This window comes from Marmota marmota, unplaced genomic scaffold (genome assembly GCF_001458135.2).
Source record: "Marmota marmota marmota unplaced genomic scaffold, marMar, whole genome shotgun sequence".
Lineage (NCBI taxonomy): Eukaryota > Metazoa > Chordata > Mammalia > Rodentia > Sciuridae > Marmota > Marmota marmota.
The window spans coordinates 34806112-34828066 of NW_026000082.1; the positions used below are offsets into that span (position 1 = coordinate 34806112).

The following is a 21955-nucleotide window of genomic DNA, read 5'->3' on the forward strand; positions in this document are numbered from 1 at the left end:
AAAAAAAAAAAAAAAAAAAAAAACACTCGACCTGGGGCGGGGCGGGGCTGGGCTGGGCTGTGGCTGTGGCTCAGTGATAGAGGCCTTGCCTAGCATGTATGAGGCACTGGGTTCCATCCTCAGCATCACACAAATATGTAAATAGCGAAAGAATTCTGGGCTTCTACTCAGAGGGGTAACCTCTTTCCAGGAAGTCATCCCTAAAGGACCTTCTTCCTGAAGAGCTGGGCCTCCTCTGCGCCTCTCCCTGCCCCTACTTAAGAGGCACACAAGTTGAGTTTCCAGCTTGACCACCCAGGAAGCCATCACTGGAATTACACCCCCACCCCCGGGCCGATCCGACCGCCACCACCCGCTGGTTCTGCACACCCTTACAGTTCAAAGTCAAGGAAACCCCGGGACTACAGGAAAGGGGATGGTTTGTGGCGGCACCACCGGGGATCCAACCCGATCCAGACCACGCCTCCATGTCTCAAGAAGTAGCCCCACACTGCCCTCTGGTGGCAGCACCCACATACTGCTGAGCTCTGCCAAGAGAGGGAAGAGGCTAATCCTGGGGATGTGGAGCAGCAAGGTTCCATACTAGATCCCTGAACTGTCTCCAAGCCCCACGCTCCAGCCTGAAGAAAGGCTCCTGTTTCCCCTCAGTCCTCAATCACGAAAGCCTCAGTGTCCTCAAAGTACAGGCTCCACAAGATTCCTGTACTCAGTCCAATGGCCACTGAGAAAGTGTTCAGAAAGTCACAGGAGGAAGGGAAGGGTCTGTCTCTTGCCAAAGGGCTAGTTATTAGCGGAGGTCTAAAAAAATTGCCTTCCAACAACACAAACTTCTAGACCCCAAGGGTCCTCTGGGAGGGTGAAGCCAAGGAAGTCTGCCTGGAAGAGGGCTGGAAAACAAGCTCTCAGAAACAGAGATTCTCTGATCTGATTCTGAAAACCCTGGACTGACATCAATATTTGTTGATTGAGGAAAAAATGGAGTCAGGAAGCTCTATGGCGGAGGGTGGGGTGGTGGCAGTCAGGCATGAGTGGGAAGGTGACTTTTATTAGTTGGCTGAGGAGCAGTGGAAAAAACACTAACCAGGAGCTGGGGTTTAAGTCACTGAGCTCTTTATGCCTGGGCCTAGGTCCTTGGTAGCAAGCAGTGGGGCACCTGGAAGTGAAGGGAAGGGACAGAGATGTCTGTGACATCAGGACTAATCTCCACATACCCACCCCTTTCTCCTGTGAGTATCATCTCTAATTCTCTACGAATCCACCTACCTCCCCCTCAAATCAGGATAAAGCTGATTACCAACAAATCCCAGAGAAATGCAAAACTGATGGCACAGAGCACTTCATGCCATTAGCTAAAAGCTCCTTTGGACCAACTGCTCCTGCGACCCAGAAACCAAACAGTCCTGGTTGCAGCCCAGCACTGCTGCCTGAGCTCCCTCACTGTGTCACCTCCAGAAAGTCCTGGTCTTTGGACCCGAAATGACCAGAGTGGCTTTGGAAGGTCCTCTTTCTCCGGAGAGACTAGAAGATGCCAAGGCTCCTCACTGTTTCCCTGGTCCCCAAACTTTCTCAAGAGCTCTGAGATAGAGCCTTCCTCCAGCTAAACAGGGGTTCAAGAAGGCCTAGTTGTTAGCTGGGAAACCAGCCAAAAAGTTTGTTACCTAGGAAAAGGAAGAGCCGATTGGGGGGGGGGCAGATGAGGGGTCCCTGTCTATCACCGCAATGGAGCTAACCTTTCACCACTCACAGTCAGATTCCTGAGACTGACAGATTCATCACTTTCCTTCCCTCTAGTCTCAAGCCCTGATACAAAGAAGGACAGCTACAGTCAAAGAGGAGGACACTGACTCAAAGATGGGGCAGAGTTGTTTTTGGTCACACTATAGATGGGCCCAGAGGTCAGCTCTCTCTAGCCCCAATATAGAATATTATGTGGATACACAGAGGACTGGGTTCCTTGTTCTGTCCCTTCCTGGCAAGTGACCTTGAGAAAATCCCTCTCCATTCTGTAAAATGAGGACTTTAAATTAGCTCCTGGCTCCATGCAGAAGCAGTGTGTGGCTGTAGGTGTGATTTAAAAGAGTAAAATATCTTTTCATGACTTACAGTGGAAGAAGACAGTCCTTTGCCCTTAATTTCCAAATAGCCCTTCTGGGAGGTAGTGATACCCACCTGACAGACTAACAAGTGAAGGTGCAATTATCTATGAGCAGGGAAGCAAGGACCAAGCCATCACAGATGAGTGGGGGCAGAGGAATGAAGGATCTGAAGGGCATCTGCACAGGAAGAAGCAGATCATATTTCTAGTCTGGCCCTTTAAAGCCCCACCTTTCTGGAAGATGATGCCATACCTGCCCCCTTGGGGCTGTTAAAGGGTGTCACACCTGGCGCCATCACTGGCAGAGCCACCTTAGAGATGAGTTGGGAGAAGGGCCGCTAGGTGAGTAAGTGCCAAATATCCCATCCTAATTATCTCAGACTTAACGAAGCTGCATGAAACATGAGAAAAGCTCTGTTTCCAAGAAGCAGAGGGTCTAAGTTTAAGTATGATGGGGACAAATCCTCAAATTCTCTGGGATTCTATCTCCCCAAATGGTAAAGGGGCTCAGAAGAGAACTCAGTCATACAGTCCTGTGCCAGCCCCCACCCCATCCTAGGACCTCATTATTCTGTCCTGATATTGTTGAGGCTTGAGGCTGCTGTTTTCTCGAAGTGCCAGAAAACAGCAGCCTCAAGGGCAAGACTTCTTACAGCCCCGAGGGATCCAGAAAAGGCAAGGAAAGTAGAGGTGAGGGTTCGGTGTTGCGCCAGTGCAGCGGCAGCAGCTGGCAAAAGTTTGCCACCAAATAAATCCCTCCTGGGAGTTGAGCACCCTCCATTTGTCCAACTCTATAACAGGAACTTCGTGCTGCCCCTTACCCCCTGGTGGTCTGCAAGAGGCGGCCACGGAAAGTGGACAGCCTTATTAAGGGCTCAGCAGACGCCAGAAGCCCCAGGGACAGGAGATCCTGGGCCCTGCAGCCCCACCGCCCCTTGAAACCACCAGCCACTAACACCGCACCTCAGCCTCCTTTACTGGGCTCCTGGCCCCCAGTATGTCTCTTCCTGTCGTGGGTCAGTCTGTTCATCAGCATAGGTGACACCGTCCATCCTGCTGGCATCCTCAATCCGTTGGTTGGCACCTCGGTGATGGCCTGACCTGGGTGGCCAGGGGTCCGGGCGCCTGAGCTCAGCGTTGGGGGGAAGCGGGGCCGCGGGGCGGGCTGCGCGGAAGGGCGAGTCGGGCTCGGGGCCATGGCCGCGCCGCAGCCGCCCGGCGCCCCAGGGCACGCAGCTCCCCAGGCCGAGAGCAGAGGCCAGCAGCGCCGGCGGGCGGCCGCGGCGGCCACGACGCGAGCCCTTCTTGAGGCGCGACCCGTGCGCCACCAGGTAGAGCTCGGCCTGCGCCACGCCGCCGCTCAGGCGGCTCAGGCTCTCTGCGCGGTGCGCCAGGCGCAGCTCGGCGGCCAGAAAGACTCGGTGTAGCTGCAGCACGCGGCTCTCCAGCTCCGACACCAGCCGCCGGCGGCCCTCCACCTCCAACAGCCGCCGCCGCGCTTCGGCTAGCTCCAGCGCGCGGCTCCCAGCCCCCGCCGCAGCTCCGGAGCCACCGCCGGCGCCCCCTGCCGCCCCGGTGACCCCAGCGCCCCCACTAGCGCTCTGGCGCCAGCGCTGCAGCTCCTGACCCTCGGCCTGCGCAGCTGACGCCTGGGCCGCCTTCGGCAGCGGCCGGGACTGAGCTGGGGTCGGGGTCAAGGTCGGAGTTGGGGGCGGGGGCTGAAGGGACGACAGGGGCTCCCGGGGCGGCGGCGGGGGGGACCCCGGTTCTGCCGTCCCTTCCTGAGCCCCTGGGCCGCAGGCGCTGATTCGGCAGCCCGGCATCCCCCGCCCCCCGGCGGCCTGCGGGTGTGGGTCCGCGGAAAGGATGGACGCTGGGCACGCGAGGAGAGAGAGGCGGCCGCNCCCGCCGCCGGAGCGTCTTATAGAACAGGGGCGGAGCGATGGGCAGCCCAGCCAATCAGAGACGGGTATACCCTGAACCCGTCGCCACCAGCTCTGAGCTTTCAGGACCTTCCCCAAACCCTTTAGCTTCTCAGTTCTTACTCCAGCCCTCCGCTGTTAGGGCATCAGGTTCCCATTCACTTCTCCACAAATTTGGGGTGAAAAGCGGGCCGTATCTTCCTCCACCTCGTCCCTCAGTCAAAAACTGTGAAGGTTGGTGCTTAGAAGTCAAAGAATCCAGTGTCCACTTCGGGGAGGGGCCCCCCGCGTGACAGAGCATGGACTACTACTCAGGAAGCTTGACTTTCACCTTCCCATACGTCCTGCTGCCCCTTGGCCAAATCAGCTCTGCCTGATTTGGGCCGCAGTCTCGTTAGGACCCCCTCGCATCTCATTGGGGTAATGGAGGGGCGACTTGGCGTCCCTTCAGCCCAGGGAATGGACATCTGGCTGGGTTGGTCCTATGCCAGGCCGGCCATTTGCTTGCAAAACAAACACTATAATCCTGCGGCTGAGCACGCAAATCTTGGTGCCTGCCTCCTCCCAGGACTCCTGGACTCCAAGGTGGGCAAAATTATTTCCCTGCCCCTCTCCTTGCCCCTCTGTATGCTCCTCTTAGCAGGTGTCCCCACACCTTTACACGAAGGGAAGACTTAGACGGTGCCTTGGGGCCTTGCCCGGGGTCACATTGCCCGCTAGTGGCTGAATCTGGACAGAAATGCAAGAGCTTTAGCTATTTATGCCCTCTGAGGACTCAGACACCTTGGTCCCCTGCCTGTCGCAGAGGGACCCTCCATATTTGGAATTCAGTCACTCTGGAAAAATGAAAGCAGTGAGTCCTGCCCACTCTCCTGGCAGCAGAAATGGCCCTGCTGTTCCACTTACAAATACGGGCCAATTCACCATGGCCCTACCTCAGGTTCCGTCAGATGGCAGGTGTCTGTGGTGGGAGGAGGCAAGGTCTGGAGGGCCAGAAGCCCGCTCTGAAACCAGATGGGGAGGACCTAAGAGGAGTGTGGCCAGCGAGAAGAGGAGGCTGCTGACGGAGCGTCACTGACTTGAGGAGGAGGAGGAGGAGACTCATCTGTCCCTGTGTTCTCCAAGTGCTTACAGATGCCTTCCGATGAGTGATGGGACTCGTGGGCGAGACAACTCAGCTCCAGAGAAGCAACTCGGCAGAGCCTCCGAGGGGAGGGAGGAGCCTCAGGGGGAGCTGCGCCCACTGAAGAGGGGAAGAGGGCTCCGAGGGATCAAATGAGAGGGAGGTGCTCAGTGACTGAGAGTAGGAGAGGCTCCTGCTGGGGGTGGGGGATGGGGATGACCCAGTCACCCGGAGAATGCTCACCGAGGGCAAGAAGAACCTCTGAGGGCAGGCGAGGGACCTGCAAAGGAAGCTGAAATTTAGTGGGTGCAAAGGTGCGAAGGAGACTCGCAGTGGGGGAAGGGAGGCTTAGCGCATGAAGATCCTGGGAGCCAGAGGGGTTCGGTAAGGATGAGGGAGGCTTAGGGGTTCCCAGGTTGCTCCCAGCAAGGATGAATGCCCTCGAAATGGTAACATCCCTTTGAAGAGTTTCCTCTGTGTCATCAACCTGAGTCTTCTCAGCGCAGAACCTCCCCGCCACACACACACATCTTCATCAGGGTGGAGATTGACAGGTGTTTTGTCAGAATCAGGCAGGTCACTGCTCCTGATTCCTAAGGATGAATGAAGGGGAGTAGGACCACTTACCTCCACTTCTACTGTTGATTAGATCCAGAGAACCAGTTAGATCTGGTTCAAACCCCTCACATACTGTCCTTCCAGGTAAACTTGGACACTAATTTCTCTGAGTGGGAGGAGATTCTCAATAAATATTTACTGGGGGCTGAGGTAAAGCTCAGTGGTCAAGTGTGTGTTCAGCATGCACAAGGTCCTGGGTTCAATCCCCAGCACCACATAAATAAATAAATGAATGGATGAACTGGATGAATGTTCTCTAGATCAGCATCCTTTTCTTCCTAATGAAAACCCAGAGCCCCCCAAAGTTGCCTCTCATCTCCCTGTTATTGCCCCCAAATAATTCCTGTTCCTATCTTTTTGGCATTTCTCACAATGTATGTATTTATTTAGTTTTATGGGGTTTTCCTCTCTTTTTTGGTACCAGGGCTTGAACCTGGGGCACTTAACCACTGAGCCACATCCCCAGCCCTTATTATTTTTGAGGAAGGATTTCACTAAGTTGCTGAGGCTGGCTTTGCACTTGAGATTCTCCTACCTAAGCCTCCCAAGCTGCTGGGATTACAGGCATGTGCCACCACACCTGGCTTATTGTTTAGTTTTTAATAATCTTCCCCTAGACTGGTTTTGTTTATCATTAGAATACTCTGGCTCTCAATAGAGGGCATTCAATGTTTTTTTTTAAATATTTATTTTTTAGTTATAGATGGATACACAATATCTTTATTTCCTTTCTTTTTTTTTTTTTTAATGTGGTTCTGAGGATCGAACCCAGTGCCTCACCATGCTAGGCGTGCACTCTACCACTGAGCCATAACCCCAGCCCTCAATAATTTTCCCCCCAGTACTAGGGATGAAATCCTGGGTCTTATGCAGGATCAGAAAGAGCACTAATACTGAGATACACTCCCAACCCAATAAAAAATGTGATTGAATTAGGAAATAATGCAAGGATGGAACTTGCTGAGAATGAAGAGTTCTCTTTTCCATCCATTCATTTATTCATTCTTTCACTCATTCAACAACTTGTTCATTACCTCCTCTGCTGGGCTACCTGCTGAGTGGCACAGCACTGATCAGATGAGCCCTATCTTCTGTGAGTCCAGCGGGCACACAGACAGGTGACTGTAGCTGGGTGAGATTTCTACTGGATGTGGGAGGCTGAGGGAACAGCACTAAGGCCAACTGAGTGGGGAGAGAACACAGAGGGTTTCCTCTAAGAAGTGGCATTTCGACTGAGACCTGAAGGATGAGTCAAAGAGAGTGATGCAGAGATGGTGGGGGAACAGGGAGGGAGATTCAGGATGCAAACAACACGTGCAAAGGACCAGGGGTGAGAGAGGTTTGGCATCTGACAGTTTTCTTGCCACCTGCCTTAACTGACCTGAGCTCTACAGCCCCAGGTATGAACAGTGGACACCTCCACATCCTTCCTCCTCTTGTCTTTTTCCATCTTCTCTTCAGAGTCCACAGTCAACCACCTACCTGTCAGTGCCGTCATCATGGAAAACACAACACTTAGAATGAGGGAATGCATTTCTAAACTATGACGAATAGTATGTTTTTTCTGATCTTTATAAAAAGTATACATTCTTTACATGGAAAATATTATAAATAAATAAATAAATAAACAATCAAGAGAGGAAAGGGACCTGAAAGAAGACACTTGTGTTTGAATCACACCAAGGACTTTTGTCCTTTCCCAGCTGTGCAACCCGAAGAAAAGAACTTTTTTCCTGAACTTCACAGTTCTCATCTAAGAAATGGAACTGCTATTGCCTCTGGCATAGACAAAGACAGATTAAAGACTTTGCCCAAGATCTCCCAAATCAGTCGTGTCTACTGACTCAAAACCTGTGCTCTGAGTCTGAGGCTCTGGAATAGAAGAGGCAGCCCAGGCCAGACTCCCGAGGCCTGTCCAATAGGTACCCAGTCCCTCCCTGAGGACAGTCAGGAGCAAGAGAGGTTTGCAGAGGGAATGACCAGTGTCAGATGGCCCCAGTCAGATCCCCTCCATTGCTGAGAGTTGGATGGGGTGGGGGTCAAGGCCTGAGGAGTCTACTTTCAGGCCAGCCTAGAAGATTCGAGGCTTCAGCTGAGATCCAACCCCTCCCTTTCAGTATCTTCCTGGCAACCTGGCCTGGCATCCTCTATGATGTGATCTCAGTTTAATAATTTAGTAGATGCTGACAAAGATAGCATGGGTCTGAAAATAACCCAGCCAGGCCCCAGCCTGCATCTCCCCTTCCCCCAGCAAATGACCCTGCCCTCTCCCTAAAGTCTCTAGTTACCCTGCACGCCTGTCAGTTCCCTTCCCTGCCGGTGGACACCTGAGTGGACACCTCCACATCTTTCCTCCTCTTATCTTTTCCCATCTTCTCTTCATTTCCTCTTTTTCTCCATTCTTCCACTTTTAAATCAATTAGGGCTTAAAGAAGCCAGTAGACTTGGGTTTAATTCCCTGTTTGGGCATAAGCAAGTCTCTTCCCCTCTCCCAGCCTCTGTTCCTGCATAAGAGGCCTCTAGATTCCTAAATGTTGTGTGTGGGTTGCTGAAGGGCGGGAGGTGGGGGTGGGGGGTTCCGTGGACAGGAGACTGGATGTCTCCCCAGGAAGGCACAACTACAGTGGCAATATCATCTCAGCCAAGAGCACTCCAAGCCAGTCTGCTGCTCCATGCAGAAAGCTCGGGCTTTCTTTGTTTTTAATCTCTCCTGTGATGAAAATTTTGCCCTAGTTTTTATTCTGGGAATAAAAGGCTGTGACTTGTGTTCACAATGGAGGTAGCAGATGCCATGTGCTTTTGAGGCTTCATCTCATTTATGACAAGTAGAAATTATTCTCTTTACCCCTTGAAGTCTTGCTCAAATTATCCTACTTTTAGGGTCTCCAGTTTCTTGTGTTTGTTTGCTTTAAGAAAAACAATTTTATTAGGAAGACAAAAATTATTGTATTCTTAATTTGAACAGGTAGGTTATATAAGAAAGGATCTGATAGCCTGCAAGACTTGGACCCCATTTTTTTTCTTTTGGTACTGGGAATTAAACTGGGGCGTATTAGCACTGAGCTACACACCCAGCCTTTTCTATTTTTTATTTTGAAACAGAGTCTTGCTAAGTTGCCCAGGCTGGCCTGGAATTTCTGATCCTCCTGCCTCCAGGGTCGTTGGGATTACAGACATGAACCGACACTCCTGACTTAGATCCCATTTATATGCACCTTGGTTTTTTCCTCAGACCTCTGACTTCAGCCTGGAGTTGAGCGAAGACATGGCTTACTTTCCTTCAAATCATTCCTGGGCTGCAGACGAGATGATGGATCTTTGAATCAATAAGTAGGTTACTGGCAATAGTGCCCCTTAATGCTGGAGAATTTTCAGTGGTATATAGGAATAAGCTGCTTCTGAATCAGAAAGTCACTAATTAGCAAAGTATCCAAAACAGTAAAATCTATTCTAGCTACTATTGTTACTGGAAAGAATAAGAAAAGCTAAGCAAACGCTAGCCATAGGCATTTACAGACCCTGGTATGGAACTAGCTCCCAGTTATCCAAGTAGGTTCAATGATACTGGCTCAGAGGCTAGCCCTGGGGGTAAGATGGGAAAGATGTTTGCTCCTCATTGTTACTTGTTTGTTTATGTTGTTGTTGTTTTTTGGTTTGTTTCCAGTGCTGGGGAAATACCTACCACTGAATCTCACCAAGATTTCAGTTTTCACATCTTGAAAATAGCCAGGTGGGGGCTGGGTATATAGCTCAGTTGGTAGAGTGCTTGCCTTGCATGCATAAGGCCCTGGGTTCAATCCCCAGCAAAAGAAACAGAAGAAAAGGAAACAGCTAGATGTTTAAAGGGCTAGTAGGACTACAGGGCTGAGATGGTGTGTTTTCATGCATTCATTCAACAATCCAATTAAGCACCTGCTATAATACCAGCCACTATGAAAGATGCTAGGGGCATAGTAATAAATACAAAAAGTATAATATCTGTTCCCACATCTCAGAAATCAAAATAATTAAATCCCAAGAGATGAGCCATGAAAGAATAACCAAGTCTCTGGTAACATCTACTTAGTGCCAGGTACCAATACTGTGAGGTACTATTTATAGCCTATTTTACAGATGAGGAAACTGAAGGATAGAGTGGTGAGTGATCAAGGTCACATGGTCAAGAAGTGGTGGGACTATGCCTAGAATTCAATGTCCAGGGAATCTGTCTCTTGAGTGCTTCCCTAGAAATCACCAACAAGGAAGAAACTAGTGACAGGATAGAAAAGGGGTTCAGGAAGGGCTTCTCCTTAAAGGTGACATTTAAGCTAAGACCTGAAACATAAACAGGAATCAGAAATGTGAAACTGGGGAGAGAGAGTTCCCGACGGAAAAAAATAGCAGTGCAAAGGCCCTGAGACAGAAATGTCAGTGTGTTGGGTGACTGGTGAGCCTGCAGGAAAATGAACTCAGAGATGTAACTAGGTCTGAAGGCTGGGGAGAGGATTTCAGATTTTACTCTCTATGCAGGGAGAGTCTTTGAAGGATTTATGTTGGGGATCAACATGATCTGATTTGTTTCTAAAAGATCATGCTGTTTTATGTGTAGAGAATGCAAAGAAGGGAGTGAAAAGGAGTAGGAGGGAAATGATGGGGCCCACTTAGGAGATTATTGTAATAATCCATCTGACAGAGGACAATCCCAGGAGTATTGGCTAGGAGTGGGCGGGGATGGATTTGAGTTTTATTTGGATGAACGAGAAGACTTGTGGATGGATTAGTGTCAGGGTGAGGGAATGTCCTCTGGGTTTGTGGATGAGGCAGCAGGATGGATTTTGATGCCCTTGACCGAGAAAAGGAGGAACAGATTTGATGGAGAAATCAAGGTCAAGACTTTTTCCCTTATGTGATAATTACTTTATTCCAAAAATAAGAACAAAAGGGTTTGCAGTAATAGCCTATTACATGTTTTTTTCTTTGGCGGGATGAGTGCTGAGGATGGAACCCAGGGCCTCCTTTGTGCTAAGCACACAGTATACCATTGAACTACATCCACAGTCCCATCTTCCTTTTTTAAAAAAAAAAAAAACTAAGAAATACCTAGTAGGGGGTAAAGATTCAGCTTTAAAGTTAGAAATGATACCAGGAGCAATGACACATGCCTGTAATCTCAGAGACTTGGGAGGCTGAGGCAGGAGGATAGCAAATTTGAGGCCATTCTCAGAAATTTACTGAGGCTCTAAGCAACTTAGAAAGACCCTATCTCAAAATAAAAAATAAAAAGGGTCGGGAATGTGGTTCAGTGCTTAGGCACCTCTGGGTTCAATCCCTGGTCCCCAAAAACAACAACAACAAGAAATTGAATATAGACTTATAAAATTGTGCTCACTATGGATCAGTCTAATATGGAAAGGCAAAACTCAACAACAACAAAAACGATATGAAGAGGAAAATGTGTGTGTGTGTGTATTTCTGGTAAAGATATACACAGAGGGGATAGATAAACATTTGGAAAAAACTTTGTTTTGGACATCCAAGTTGGATAGCCATGATAAACAGGCAGGTGTTTAGATGTTTCTGGAAGTCAGCAGTAGAGAGTCTGGGCTGGAGATTTAATTCAGGGAGTCATCAAAGTCTAGTTGGCACTTTTTTTTTTTTTTTTTTTTTTTTTTGCTGCTCAGGATTGAACCCAGGGGTATTTACCACTAAGCTACATCCCCAGTCCTTTATTTTTTTAATCTTTTATTCTAATTTGTTATATATGACAACAGAATGCATTATAATTCATATTACACATATAGAACACAATTTTCATATCTCCGGTGGTATAAAAAGTATATTCACACCATTCCTGTCTTTATACATGTATTCAGGGTAATGGTATCTATCTCATTCCACCATCTTTTTTACCCTCATGCCTTCTCCCTTCCCCTCCCACCCCATTGCCCTATCTAGAGTTCGTCTATTCCTCCCATGCTCCGCCTCCAAACTCCACTACGAATATAAGAGAAAACATTCAGCATTTGGTTTTTTGGGATTGGCTAACTTCATTTAGCATTATCTTCTCCAACTCCATCCATTTACCTGCAAATGCCATGATTTTATTCTCTTTTATTGCTGAGTGATATTCCATTGTGTATATATACCACATTTTCTTTATCCATTTGTCTACTGAAGGGCACCTAGGTGGGTTCCACAGTTTAGCTATTGTGAATTGTGCTGCTATAAACATGGATGTGGCTGCGTCCCTGTAGGATGCTGTTTTTAAGTTCTTTGGGTGTAGACTGAGGACAGGGATAGCTGGGTTAAATGGTGGTTCCATTCCCAGCTTTCCAAGGAATCTCTGAATTGTTTTCCATATTAGCTGCACCAATTTGCAGTCCCACCAGCAGTGTATGAGTGTGCCTATATTTTTTATTTTGAGACAGGGTCTTGCTAAATTGCTGAGGCTTGTCTCAAATTTGCGATTCTCCTGCTTGAGCCTCCAAAGTCACAGGGATTATAAGCAGGCACCACAACACCCAGCTCTAGATGGTACTTAAACCATAACAGGATGAATGACCTTGGGAGGAAATGTAGTGATGGCCAGGAACAAGCAAAAAATCCTGAGCAGGAGGAGGTAATAAAGGAGGAACACAGAAAAGTGACTAAGAGCCCCTTTGTGTGCCCACAGGAATGACCCAGCAGAGAGAGGACTACAGATGCCTTCAGGTGGAAGATTGTTTTGCTTTGTTGTTGTTGTTATTGTTGGGGTTTTTTGTTTTGTTTTGTTTTGTTTTTGAGACAGGCTTTTGCTAAATTGCCCAGGCTGGGCTAGAACTCAAGATCCTCCTGCCTCAGGCTCCAGAGTAGCTGGGAGTAACTGGGACTACAGGCATATGTCACCATGCCTGGCATGGGAGATTCTTAGAGTGCCTGGCTCTCTAACAAATTCATTCCTGCCATGGCCTTTATTAAGCACTTACTGCGTGGCAAATACTGTTCCAAGTTCTGGGAATATGGGAGTGATCAAGAAAGACTAAGCTCCTCTCAATCCAGAAGAAGAGAGAGAGGCCATAGCGAACCCAAACAAGAATCTTGCATGCTATGAAGGAAGAAAACAGTGTACTGAGCACTGTGATACACACCGATAATCCCAGACACTCGCGAGGCTGAGGCAGAGGATCTCAAGTTCAAGGACAGCCTCAGCAATTTAGCAAGGCCCTAAGCTACTTAGTGAGATGCTTTCTCAAAATAAAAAGTAAAAAGGGCTGGAGATGTGGCTCAGTGGTTAAGCGCCCCTGGGTTCAATTCCTGGTACTAAAAAGGAAAGAGAGAACAGTGAAGTGTGGTGACCAACCAAGGACACCTACACTAGACAGGGAGGTCATCAATGGTGGAGTGGGTATCTGGGGTTCTTGTGTTCCCATCATCCATTTGTCTCATTTTGTGGGGGCGAGTACCAAGGATTGAACTCAGAGGCACTCGACCACTGAGCCACATCCCCAGCCCTGTTTTGTATTTTATTTAGAGACAGGGTCTCACTTTGAACTTGCAATTCTCCTGTCTCAGCTTCCCAAGCTGCTGGGATTACAGAGGTGCACCACCACACACAGTTCCCAATTTATCTCACTTTTGATAAGAGTATCTTTGTATTTTGGGGGAAACCACTGCTCCTCTATATGCATATTTTGTGGGGTTGACCCCACCCCATCTCCAGGACCAGGCTTGGCACCCTGGCCCTGCCAATGACACTACACTAATATATTTACTGGAAATAATGAGAAAGGGAACCCTTCTTCACTTAGGTGTTGTTGGCTGAACAGATTTTAAACTCAGGCTGCAGGTACTACCTTCTAGCCACAAGGGAAGTGAGTACCTGAGGATGAGCCTACCTGACAGGAAAGCCCAGAAACAAAGAGAAACCTGATGAGTGGTCAGATCTCTAGAGCACCTAATGCCAGCTGTACCTGAAGGTAGTTCTACCCTTGGATTTTTCAGTTAGGTTAACCAATAAAATGTCTTATAATTGAACAGATCCCAATTGATGGAGAAGACCAGAAGGATGTCAAGGAACCAGGCTGGAAGCACTGGGAGGAGCCATCTGGGTGGAAGGAAGAGGAAGTGCAAAGAGTCTGCAGAAGAGGGTTTGAAGCACTTAGGGAACATGAAGTTGGCAAATGAGGCAGGAAGACATTGACCCGTGTTGGTGGAATGAGATGGGACAGAGTCGCAGGAAGAGAGTCCCATTTCCACAAATCAGCAGAAGAGGGAGGGGAAATCCCATATATAGCACTTTAAAAATTAATGGCTCTATTAGAAAATTATCTTCTTAATTTTTTTAAATCTTTATTTTATTATTATTTGTTTATCTTTATGTGGTGCTGAGGATCGAACCCAGTGCCTCGTGCATGCTAGGCAAGCACCCTGCCACTGAGCTATGCCCAAGCCCCAGAAAATTACCTTTTGCAAGGTATTGATGAACCAACTAAAAAGTAAAAGGAATATGGACTCCAAGTATAGCTCTGGGTAGCTTACCTAGCACCCGAAAGGCCCTGGGTAACATCCCCAGCACCACAGAAAACAAGCAAAACGCTCTGGATATTTAATGGAATATCCCATTAAACAAGAATGCTGGGCATCCCAGAGACTCAGGAGGCTGAGGCAAGAGAGGTTTGAGGTCAGCCTCAGGAACTTAGTGAGACCCTGTCTCAAAATAAAATAAAGCCAGAGCCGGGCACAATGGCGCACACTTGTAATCCCAGTGGCTCATGAGGCTGAGACAGGAGGATCCCAAGTTCAAAGCCGGCCTCAGCAAAAGTGAGGCACCAACTAACTCAGTGAGACCCTGTCTCTAAATGAAATACAAAATAGAGCTGGGGATGTGGCTCAGTGGTCGAATGCCCCTGAGTTCAATACCCGTACCCACACTCCAAAAAAAAAAAATAATAATAATAATAAAAAAGCCAAGTGTGGTGGCACAAGCCTGTAATCCCCACAGCTCAGGGAGAATTACTAGTTCAAAGCCAGCCTCAGCAACTTAGCAAGGCCTTAAGTAACTCAGTGAGACCCTATCTCTAATTAAAATACAAAAAAGGGCTGGGGATGTGGCTCAGTGATTAAGCACCCCTGGATTCACTCCCCAGTATCAAAAAAATAAAAGGGGTTGGGGATGTAGCTCAGGGGCAAAGTGCCCCTGGGTTTAATCCCCAGTACCAAACAAACAAGTGGTGGATACCTGGATATTCATTTTTAAAATATTTCTGCAATTTAAATGATGCATATACATTTATATACATATGTTTATATATTATTTCATTTATATGTATAAATAAATGTACACATACAGTCTTCTACACATATATTTCAAAATAAAAATTCTAAAACGGGGCCAAGGCACTTGCCTAGCATATGCAAGGCCTTGAATTCAATCCCCAACACTGCAAAAAAAAAAAAAAATCTAAGATAAAGTGTTGTAAGGACAGTAGGGCTGTGTAGACCAGGGCCCACTGCAGATACACAGTGATGCACAAATAATTAAACCCTGAATCATTTACTGATATCTGGTTCTGGATCAAGTCACCGGCCCCTGCTCTCTTGGCTGAGGCTCCAGCTCTGGTTGGCTGCTGTCCCCTCACCTCCACTGGGACAGCTGGTGGAGATTCTGGATGCTCCCTAGGGTCTCTGACTGAAGTCTCCAGTCTCCAGGCCTAGTGGGACTGCTGGTTTGCTCCCAGTTGCTTGGTTATAGGATGCTAAGGGACATGGGCTCTACCAAGGGACGGATCCTCAGACCCAGGAGCCAGAGGGACACAAATGGTATGGCCCTGGGAGAGAAACTGCCTGGAGCTCCTAGGGACCACAATGGAAGGGTCCTTTTCCAACCTCTTAGGTGGGGTTGACAGTTCAGGCTCCCCAGTTCTGAAGAATGGATGGACACAGCCCCTGTGTTCAAGGGGCCAGGTGATGTTCAGAAGTCTGAATCCTACATGGGTGACTCCCAGGTCACCAAAGATTTCATGATCCAAGCACGGCTGACAGTGAGTGGAATAGTCTTTAACCTGCTGGGGTCAGATAACTGGAGTGTCCTGGGGACCAGACGGAGGGCTGTGTTCATGTCTGGTTCTGTAACATCTCTGAGCCATGGCCCAACTATGTGGGTTATGGACTGAGAGAGCCCAACGATAATGGAGACTGGATTTCCCGCCAGTCAGATGGCAGGAAGGCTCTGGGTGGGTCATAAAATATAAATAGCCCATTTCTTGCCTATTTAAATGTGTGTACAAGTAACCATCTACCCCTGCTTCTTTTTCCTCTGTTTTGTCTCTTTCTGAATCTCTAGTCTCTGTCTCCACCTCCCTCTTCATGTCTTTCTAGGATCCAGCCTGTCCCTCCCACAGGGACCCTCCTGTGTCTCAACATGTGACTAAACCAGTCAGGGTCACTCCAGGAGAACTGGGCTGGCACGAAATAACTACACACAGACAGAGAAATACTTTTTTTCTTTGGGTTCTGTGATGGCTCCTCTGACCCAGCTCCCACAAGGAGGCAAGGCAGGCAAGAAAGAGAGGGAGCACGCCCCGAAACTGGGTTTTATTGGGGGAGGCTGTCCCATGGAACATTCTATCCCCCAAAAGGCAAAGGGGTAGGATTACAAAGAAACAAGGAGGCAGCCCACTCCCACTCCTGGAGAGGCACCTTTTTATCAGAGTGGAGCAGAGGTAAAGTCCACTTGCACTGCAGGGTGCCATGCCAACCCAGTACCTCTTTACTCAGGACTTAAAGGAGTGTGCGTAGCTCCTGTCCAGGGCTCCCCAACGCTCCTCCCCAGGTCCTCTCTGCTTCTCTCTGTGGAGTGCTCTGATTCCAAAGACAATAAGATGCTGCTTCCTCTCCTTCTCTCCTTCCATCTCCCCCTCCCATATCTGAGGTCAGAATACAGCAGTGGCCCCTCACCCACCCCCAAACCAGCGGAGGGGAGGGAACCACAGGGCTGGGGTGGGTTGGATGTGGGGCTGCCTTTCCTTCCGCAGGAGGCCAGAGTATTATTGAGCTGTGCTGGCAGCTCCACTTGGCAGCACTTGGGGACCCTGGGGACCAGCCTAGGAGAGTGGAACATGCTCAAGGTTACTCAGACAGAGGCTGAGCTGGACCAGGCTCTAAGCTTCCAACTTCCCTACTGACCTGAGCCCCTATAGCTACATCTGGTAACTAACCCCCCTTCCCCATTTGGAAGGGAACCTTACCCAAACCTGGCCAGAGATACTCCATGTTCTCTCTGGTCCTGTCCTATGACCTCTGACCTTCACTGGCTTCCCCTCTCTGTTGTGATTTGGAGAGGCCACATATCAAAGGCTTGGTTCCCAGTTGGCACTATTGGGAAGTGGTGGAAACTTCAAGAGGCGAGGCCAGGTGGGAAGTCTTCAGGTCATTGAGGGCACACCCTTAAAGGGGTTAATGAGACCCCAGTTCCCTGACCCCTTGCTTCCTGGCCCCGAGGCAAGTGGTTTTGCTCCGTGATCTTGCACATGATGTGCCACCTGACACAGGCCCAAAGTAACAAGCCCACTGACATGGACTAGACCTCTAAGTGAGCCTAAGGTCATCTCAGGTATTTGTTAGAGCGGTGGAAACCGAATTCCCTCCATCCTTCATTCCTCTAGACTGGGGGTCCCTGAGATCAGATCTGTTCCCCGCTGTTAGGCAGACTATCCCTGAGGTCTGGATTACACAGGGACAGGAGGGCAAAACTGGGTTTCCATCCCTAAACTGGGGGGCTCCTTGAGGACAAGCTTGATTCTGCCTACCTCAGTCCAGGTCTCCCTTTAGGTTTCTTCACAAAGCTCTGCCCACGATGAGAAAAGATGGGGCTTTCTTAGGGAAGGTGACACAAGTCAGGACAGAGAGTGAGGCAGCCTGGCAGCAGTTCTGCACACTCCCAGCCCACTCAGGAGTGAGCCCTCTGCTTCCCCACCTTCTCTAGGATTTCAGCAAGAATCTCCCAGGGAGCAGGAAGCAGTGGCGCATGCCTATGATCCCAGTGGCTCAGGAGGTTGAGGCAGGAGGATCGCAGGTTCAAAGTCAGTCTCAGCAAGTTAGCGAGGCTAGTGAGTCCGTCTCAAAATAATTTTTAAAATTTTTTAGTTTTACATAATATGTTTATTTTATTTATTTGTTTTTATGTGGTGCTGAGGATCAAACCCAGGGCCCCGCATGTGCTAGGCAAGTGCTCTACCGCTGAGCCACAACCCCAGCCCTCAAAATAATTTTTTTAATAAATAAATTTTTAAATTTTTTTTAGTTGTAAGTGGACACAATACCTTTATTTTATCTATTTATTTTTATATGGTGCTGAGGATTGAACCCAGTGCCTCACACATCTTACGAAAGCACTCTACCACTGAGCCACAACTCCAGCCCTAAGTAAAAAAAAAAAAAAAAAAAAAATTTCAAAAGGGTTAAGGATGGGCTGGGGTTGTGGCTCAGTGGTAGAGCACTTACCTAGCATATGTGAGGCACTGGGTTCAACTCTCAGCACTACACATAAATAGATAAAAATCCAACAACTAAAAAAATATGTTAAAAAAAGGTGTGGGCGGGGACTAGGGATATGGCTCATGGTTAAGCACCCTTGGGTTCAATCCCTGGTACCAAAAAAGAATCTGATAGGATGGAAGAAAGTCCAGGAGGTAAGGAGTCCTATCTGGTTTGTTACCTCTTCCCTAAGAGCCTCAGTTTGCTCCCCCGTAAAATGGGAAGAATGTTCCCTATGGGTGGCCTTCACAGAGACCCCTTCACAGCCAGGGTTAGGGGCACTGGCCTCTTCCTGCTCCAGCTCCACCATCTTGACTCCCCCATTGGGAGGTGCTCTTGGAATCCTTCCCTCGGCACCCCAAAGAGCCTGGGCAACCTTCTACTGCAGCACTAAGCTGTTGCCTCTCACTGTGTTGGCATTTCTGGGTGTGGCCTGGCTTCCCAAGGTCACAGTGGAGTCTTATTCCTCTCCATTAACTACCCAGGCAAGTCACAGAGCAGGGTGCAGTGGGACTTCTCAGGTTCTCTGTCCCCACTCCCACCTCACCGTGCACAACAGGGCCTGTATTTCTGCTGCTACTGGCTTTTCCAAGCCCACTGTCTTCCTCGGGGTCCAAATCAGGAGGTCCTGGGCAGAATGTGCCCCTCCAGCAAACTCTGCCCATGTCTTTTTTCCCCCTAATATATGTATTTTTAGCTATCAATGGACCTTTATTGTATTTATTTATATGCGATGCTGAGTATGAACCCAGGACCTCACACAGGCTAGGCAAGTGCTCTACCACTTGAGCTACAACCCCAGGCCTCTGCCTGTATTTTTTGCTCTTGCATTTCATCCATCTCCGAGATCACAGCCCCCATGGATGTGTTGAACCTTACACTAGTGGCCTCCAGTGAGACAGGCCTCTAGGTTTCTGTGCCTTTGTGTGGTCCCTTGCCATGGTGGCTCCCATCCTGGCTATTCCTTTGGCCAACAGGACATTCAGAAATCGTGAAGCAAGCAGAGGCTCAATAACCATTTGCATGCTGGGGTTTGTCTTCTTTGGAGACACCTGAGGAGCTACAAAGGAGGTCACCCAGACTTCTGAATGGTGAGAGGCTGAGGAGGAAGAGCAGCCCTCTTGAACCAGCCAGGCCCAGCCAAGCTCCCAGTTGAAACAGTCTTATGAGGGATCCCATATGAAACCAGCAGCACTACCCACCAAGCCCCGGGGGAAGCACAGAATTGTTAGAAATAATATATTGTGGTTGGGGCTGGGGTTGTGCCTCGGTGGTAGAGCGCTTGCCTGGCAAGTGTGAAGCGCTGGGTTCAATCCTCAGCACCATATATAAACAAACAAAATAAAATAATGGTATTGTGTCCATCTACAAATAATAATAATAATAATAATAATAATAATAATAATATATTGTGGTTGTTTTAAGTCACTAAGTTTTGGGGTAGTTTAGTTCTCAGCAACAGGAAACTGAGACAAGAGACATCTGAGTTCTCACTTCAGACCCTGGCCTTCCATGTCCAGTCCTGTGGCATCTGCTTCCAGAATATGTGGTGGATATGACCACTTCCCACCCTGCCCTGGGCACCGTCATTTCTTGCCTTGATGACAGCAACAGTTTCCTCATTGGACTCTCTGATCCCAGCCTCACCCCCCCCTCAGTCACCACACAGTATTCAGAGTGCAGCTTTTGAGGTTTTGATTAGATTAAGCCACTGCCCTACTCAAGACGCTTATCGCTAAGATCACAAGCCCAATTCCAGGACCTCTGGAGCCCCATGAGATGCGCTGCCTACTTGTCTCTCCATCGCCTTCTCCAGTCTCGCTCAAGTCTCCTGGCCTTGCTCACCATACTCCAGCAGCACTGGTTCCCTTTCTATTTCCTAAACATGCAGAGAGCTTATCCCTACCTCAGGGCCTTTGCACTAGCTGTTTCACTCTGCCTGGAAGACTCTTCCTCTCAGTTTTTCCATTTGAGTCTTTTAGTTCTCAGCTTAATTGTCCCCTCCTCAAAAAGGCTATTTGCAGAAAAGGAAACTAAAGTTCAGAGAAGTGAGATCATTTCCCAAGTTTGCACAGTTAGGAAGATGTTGGGCCAAAAATCCATCCTAGGTCAATTCTGCCCTCACTCCAGGGCTGTTTCTGCCACATCAGTGGTTTGTGAGGTGGGGGTGGTGGCAGTGAGAGCCCATGACACCCATGACCTTCCACAAACACTCCCAGCTGTAGCCCTTGAGCCCTTCTCTGAACTGGATGATGGGGGCTCAGGGAAGGATCAGACCAGTCCGCCCCGCCCTCTGGGAGCTCCCATCTAAAGGCTGAAAGCAGCAGAAGAGATCAAGGTCATTCAGAGGCTCAGACAGACTTCTGAATTAGCTCAGAGGAACAGCCGTCTAGCTGGGAGCAATCCAGAAAGATATCAGGGGAAAGAACATGAAATTGGCTGGGGTGGGCAGAAAGCAAAGGGGGTGTTCACTTTCCTATAGCCCCCGCGAGTGATCAGAACACTCAGGCTGGGGGTGCAACTCAGCAGTAGTCATGCCTCTGTGTGTGGGAGAGGGAATAGGGTAATGGGGGGAAGAGCATGAGCAAGAGAAGGGCCAAGGGCCACCTTCACTGGGTCCCATTCCTTATTCACCATGTGACTGCAACTAAGTTTGTTTCTTGGCCACACTTGTTTCTCAGTAATTGAGGCGGTGGGAGGAATGTCCTTTTAGCACAAAGACTGTGGGAAATAGTCCTACTAGGGTTTGGAACAAAATTCAGGACCAAAGAAGCAGCCCTGCTTCGACCTGGTACAAGATGTTTCTTCAACCTGCAGCTCCCTCCAGGCCCAGGGTCCTGGGTGCAGCACAAACTAAAACCAGGGAGCCTCCAGTGTCTCCCAGTTTCAGGTGGAGCCAGGTCTTCCCACCCAACAGTGCAGCCAAGAATCCCAGAGCCCTCAGGATTACAGAGTTCTCACTGTCCCTCTGTCCGCTGCACCCGCCCAGCCCAGAGCCCAGCTCAGCGGCCCTCACCTCCCAGGGTAACTGCCAGACTCCCCTGGTTCGCTTTAGCCTTCAGGAGGCGCCACCCTGTGGCCCGGAGAAGCAATAGGGAGAGGCAACTCTGAATGGCCATTGGCCCATTGTATGACCTGTACAGCCAACCTGGCCAATCAGAGAAGCCCAGACAGCCTCAATTCACACCTTCCCATTGGCCTTATCTTAGACCATTCTGCTCAGGTTCACCACACTGGGCTCCTCTTTCAGCTGGTTCCATTCCATTTATTCCATTCAGAACTCCAGGAAATTCTATCTAGGGAAAGAGGGGAACAGCAGGCAAAATTGGAATTTGTTAGAGTAGAGAATTCTAGAGGAAGAATCTTCATTCTTCTGGGCTTGGGCTAACCCCACTCCAGGACTCAATTCCTGGGGTACCCATAGACACCACTCTAGAGAGCTCAGACTCTGAATCCAAATAAACTTAGGCTTCTCCTGGCCTGTCACTTACTATCGGTGGGTCTTGGACAAGTGGCTTAAATCTCTGAACCTCTGTTCCCTTTGCTATAAAATGGGTATTTGGGATTCATTCATTGGGTTTCTGTGAGGATTAAATAGAATAAGGCTTATACCTAACAGGCAGTGATGGTCAGTAATACAGTAATTTGTTCTCTTGCTTATTCTCAGAGGCAGTGGGCTTGCCTTTGAGAGTCCTGGCCCCAGAT

General features: G+C 48.9%; 1 protein-coding gene across 1 annotated transcript; it reads right to left on the reverse strand.

Moving 5' to 3' along the window:
• Positions 1-3090: 3090 nt before the first annotated feature.
• Trnp1 (TMF1 regulated nuclear protein 1) lies at positions 3091-4031 on the reverse strand. Its single transcript, XM_015485438.2, is given in 2 exon segments — positions 3091-3267; positions 3270-4031. Coding segments are annotated over 2 exon segments (690 nt in total). The 5' UTR covers positions 3919-4031; the 3' UTR covers positions 3091-3226.
• Positions 4032-21955: the final 17924 nt, after the last annotated feature.